The sequence below is a fragment of the Lactuca saligna genome, chromosome 9 (assembly GCF_052625555.1).
Source record: "Lactuca saligna cultivar CGN05327 chromosome 9, ASM5262555v1, whole genome shotgun sequence".
Lineage (NCBI taxonomy): Eukaryota > Viridiplantae > Streptophyta > Magnoliopsida > Asterales > Asteraceae > Lactuca > Lactuca saligna.
This window is the reverse complement of record NC_136425.1, coordinates 159,912,924-159,917,754: the sequence shown is the minus strand read 5'-3', so window position 1 is coordinate 159,917,754 and position 4,831 is coordinate 159,912,924. Positions and strand designations below refer to the sequence as shown.

Genomic DNA, 4,831 nt, shown 5'->3' with positions numbered 1-4,831 from the left:
ATCAAATAAAAGATCACAGTTATGAAAAGAAAAAACGCTTTTGAGACCAAATTGCATAAACCAATACTCGAAGGCCAAATATCTAATTTACTCTAGTCATTTTACTTGATTATGAACCAAAAAAATATTAGAAAGACATCAAAAAGCTATCGAGACCATAAGTTTTCTTAAAAAAAAGAATTATACTCAAAAACCAGCATGTAGTTTTCAAAAAAAAAAAAAAAAAAAAAAAGTATAACTACCTTTTTGGTCTCTAAGTTTAATGATTTTACGATTTTGGTCCCAAAAAAGATTAATATACCACTTTTGGTCCTTATTTGATGTTTCATAACAATTTTGCTTCCTATTCCAACTAAATTAAATATTTTATCAATCAATATTTTTTAAAAGTATAAAGTTATTTAATTTAGGGTTGATTACGTATTTATACAATAACGTTTCATACTTTTCCGGCTTTATGAAATGATGTTATTTTTCATACAAAAGGTATTTCTAAAGAAAACCAAATCACATGACCACTTAACTTGAAAACCATTAGATATATGACATGTTTTTAGGTTAAGGGAAGATCCAGGAGACAAAGTAATTAGATGAAAGCGAAAATAAAATTGCAAAGATTAAGTTGTATTCATCTACAAACACAATTGTAATTTTATTTAAGTTCCCTTCGTTTTATGGTTAATTCTCTACAATATGTGCCTCTATCCCTTTATGATTACATATGTACATAGGATTGATTCATCATCTACAAACACAACATTTACCATTGATTCCCTAGAAGCAGAAGCAACAAGTAAACTATTGTTGAATTTCAGGATGCCAATTATTATTATGTGAATTACGCGTGTTGTTGGGGTTAAAATGTGACTTCAATCCAATCCAACATTGGTAATAATCATGATCCACATACGATGATTCAAGAGCCCATGGGCAAATACGTGGCATTAGACATGATTCAAACATGAAGGCCATTGTGTCCTTTATTCTATGTGGCCCAACATTATCACCACCCGCAATTGTTGCCTATAGACAACATAAAATAAAAAAAGAAAGTAATTAATTTTTAAAAATAAAAAAATTTATTTAATTTAAGAGTATATGAATAAAAGTAATTTAATTCCAAGAAGCTTACCTCGTAGGTTTTTGTGTCGGGACCATGAGGAGTCATACAACTATGAAGACTCGCACCGCCAGGGAGAAATCCGTCCGCTTTTGCCTGAAAATGTCATTTTCTTTAGTTACTATCAAAACAAGATGGGACAATGACTCACTCTATAATTTTTCTTCTGTGTAAAAAGACGTAAATGCCCTCATCATCAATCATATCCCTACAAAGTTTGTCCAGTCCTGAATTGTCAAGACGTCATGTCCTACCTAAACTGTCAATTGACGTCATGTCCAGTCCAGTCCAGTCATGACGTCATGTCCTGAACAGTCATGACATCATGTCCAGTCCAGTCATGACGTCATGTTCAGAACTGTCATGACGTCATGTCCAGAACTGTCATGACGTCATGTCCTGAACTATCATGACGTCATGTCCTGAACTATCATGACCTCATGTCCTGAGCCTTTCTTGTCTAGTCCTATCTAGTCCAGCCATGTCGTGATCTGTCATGTCATGTGTAACAAATGTAGTGGAAGAGTACCTCGTATCCTCCATGGATAAGACCCATAAATTCACTCATACAGTTGCGGTGGTAGTAAGGAGGTCTAAAAGTATGCTCTGCCACCAACCACCGCGGAGGAAATATCACAAAATCAAGCAATGCAACCCCAGGTTTATCAGTCGGTGCGGTCAACACTGCATTAAAATTTACAAAATGAATCCTTTATTATATCATCATCAAAATACATTTGCTATTTCTTACACTTAACCCATATCATAAAACACATAAATCAATCTTGTTAATGAACAAAAAATTATCTCATTTACTAAAAGAAAATCACACTCACCCGTGTTTATTGATGGATCACCATGGTCAACCAAAACCGTATTATATGGGCAAAACTTGCTTAGATCATACTGCAAGCAAAATACGTGTAAATCTTTATATATATTTAGATATAGAGTAAATTACAAGTTTGGTCCCTGAGTAATGTTGATTTTGGCAATTTTCGTCTCACTTGAGGTTCTTGCAACATTTTTGGTTCATATTTCAAGTATAATGACTATGGTCCTTGGATATAGGCTATATAAAAATCAATTTAATTGATACAGGGACTAAAAGCGTTATAAAAGCTTCAAATAAGGAGCAAAATTGTAAGAGAAAACTCATTGGGACCAAATGGAGAAAAGAAGCTATACTTGGGGACCAAAAATGTAATTTATTTGTGATTGTAATTTGTAAATCAAACATAGATAAGAAACTATAATGAAAAAAATGTGTACCTTATAAGGGACATAATTGCCATGCCAAGCAACAACATTGAATGGTGAAAAATCTTGTCTAGCAGTAAAAAGTTCACCACCAAATTTCTGTATAATTGTATAACCTGGACGAGATTCCTGTTCAAATGAAGCTGTGGGCACAAGGAAATCCTTTGGGGAAGCAAGCCCATTTGCACCTAAAAGCAACACCAAGTTAAAAAAGACAAAAATACCCTTATTGAGATACAAGGGATAGTTCATAGTAGTAGGTTAATTACCTATTGGCCCAAGATCAGGGAGTTGGAAATGAGTACCAAAAACTTCAGCAACATAACCACGTGAAGGGCCATCTGGTAAATCAATAGCAAACCGGAATCCTTGAGGGAGGATTACAATTTCACCAGGTGAAACTTGTAGTTTTCCACATTCTGTAGTGACCCACAACCCTAAAAATAAAAATGTTGTATTATAATTTATAAATTTATAATCACAAGGTCCATAATCATGAAGGGTAAAAAGATGCATTGAAAATGTGGACACTTACTTCCACTTTGAGGAACTATCAAGAAGTCGCCATCTGCATTGCAGAAAGCAGAGTTTTCCATTGATATGTTTGCAGTGTACCTACATGATCATGAAGACAACAGTTAATACAGTAAACAAAGGCAGATTCTATAAGGTACAACATTTGAAGCATGTGTTACATGTGAATGGCGAAACCATGTCTAAGGAATGAACTACCAGCTCCACATACAGAATAGAGCCCATCAACAAAGTCTGTTGGTTTATCAGGAATATCAACAGGTTTCCATCGAATTTGTGTGGGGTTAATTGAACTGTTGACCTGGCTGAATTCACTTACTAGCTTCTCATGTTTGGGGACTCTTGGTTTAAATGGTTCGTGTGTGACTGAAGGTTTGATCCGATATAGCCAACTGTTGAAACAGAAATAGCATGAACATGTGAAAAAATTGGATGTTGCGAAAATCATAAACCAAATCTTATATGAATCAAAATACTGTGAGATGTAACAATTAGGCGCCAGTATTCATGTATTTTGAGTTTAGTATTCAGCAATTAGTATGTATATGAATCCGATGCAAATTGGAAGTTGGTTGAATTTGTAGAAGGAATACTCTTACAGAACTTAAATCGAAACTAAATTTAAACGAATAACGTTCGATTAGATTGATCAAGCATAATGAATCAATGATCTACGATTATCAGACTAGTGAACCAAGTTATTTTAACATTTTACATCTTACACGACTCTTCAGATATACTTCCCGACCAAAAAACTAAGTCACAGAACAAAGAGTTGATCACTCGAATTTGCATAAGCAATACCTAGAATAGCAAAAGATCGAATAGCAACTTCATGTACAACGATTAACTAAAATCGGTATGGATAATTGTGAATATTAACTTCGAAAAACAGGAAAACAGTAGAAGAAGCAGAAGCGTGATTTAATGGAACTCTTCCAATACTAGAAAAGTTGTTTAAACAAAAATATAAAATGAGCGTATAAAGTGAGTAAGTACTGGACCTTCGTTGATTGAGCTTGCGAGGAGCGGTGAAAGAGGTGCCGGAGATCTGTTCGGCGTAGAGACCAAGGGGGCAAACCAGTGGACTGTTTTGACCTTGAGGGAGAGCTCCGGCTATCGCCTCCGATGAGAAGTGGTTTCCGAAGCCGGACTGGTAGTCGGAATCTGCAGAAGGGAAGTCGGAAGATTTGGGAGCCATCGAGAACAGGAATCAGAAGAAATGAGGGAAAAATAAGATTCAGTTCCTTATAAACGAACTAAAGGTGTCACGTTGGGAGGGAGATGCAGATATACACTGACGTGTTGTCGATAGCTTCGCAGTCAATAAATGTCAGAAAATGACTGTTGTACGGTCTAATTAACTGTTGATCGTTTTCTTTTTTTTCTTTTTTTTTATACGAACAATAAATTCGATGGTATATTGACTAGTGAGTATAAAAAAAAGGAAATTAACCGAATGACGGTGTAAACGAGCTGAGCCCGAGCCTAACCAAGCTCGAGCTCGGCTCGTTTAATTTTGAAGAAGCTCGAGCTCGATTCGAGCCTTAAAATGAAGCTCGAGCTCGGCTCATGAACAATTTAGTGAGCTCGCGAGCCTAAACGAGCTTATACGAGCCTATATATATATATATATATATATATATATATATATATATATATATATATATATATATATATATATACACACACTCTCTCTCTCACACACACACACATATATATAGGCTCATTTAGGCTCTTTTAGGCTCGCGAGCCCACTAGATGAAGCTCGGCTTGAGCTCGTTTAATAAACGAGCCTCATATTTGGGCTCGAACTCGGCTCGGGCTCGTTTAATTCGATCTCGAGTCGAGCTTTTAGTGAGTAGCTCGCGAGTAGCTCGGCTCACTTACACCCCTACGAATGAGAACAAATTCAAC

General features: G+C 35.6%; 1 protein-coding gene across 1 annotated transcript; it reads right to left on the bottom strand.

Moving 5' to 3' along the window:
* Positions 1–622: 622 nt before the first annotated feature.
* HGO (homogentisate 1,2-dioxygenase) lies at positions 623–4,167 on the bottom strand. Its single transcript, XM_078975723.1, has 9 exons — positions 3,919–4,167; positions 3,076–3,306; positions 2,916–2,995; positions 2,650–2,817; positions 2,393–2,568; positions 1,957–2,026; positions 1,650–1,804; positions 1,133–1,216; positions 623–1,023 (listed from the first exon to the last, which is right to left on the bottom strand). The coding sequence occupies exons 1-9, from the start codon at positions 4,113–4,115 to the stop codon at positions 799–801; spliced, it is 1,386 nt and encodes a 461-aa protein (XP_078831849.1). The 5' UTR covers positions 4,116–4,167; the 3' UTR covers positions 623–798.
* Between the last annotated feature and the right edge of the window lie 664 nt (positions 4,168–4,831).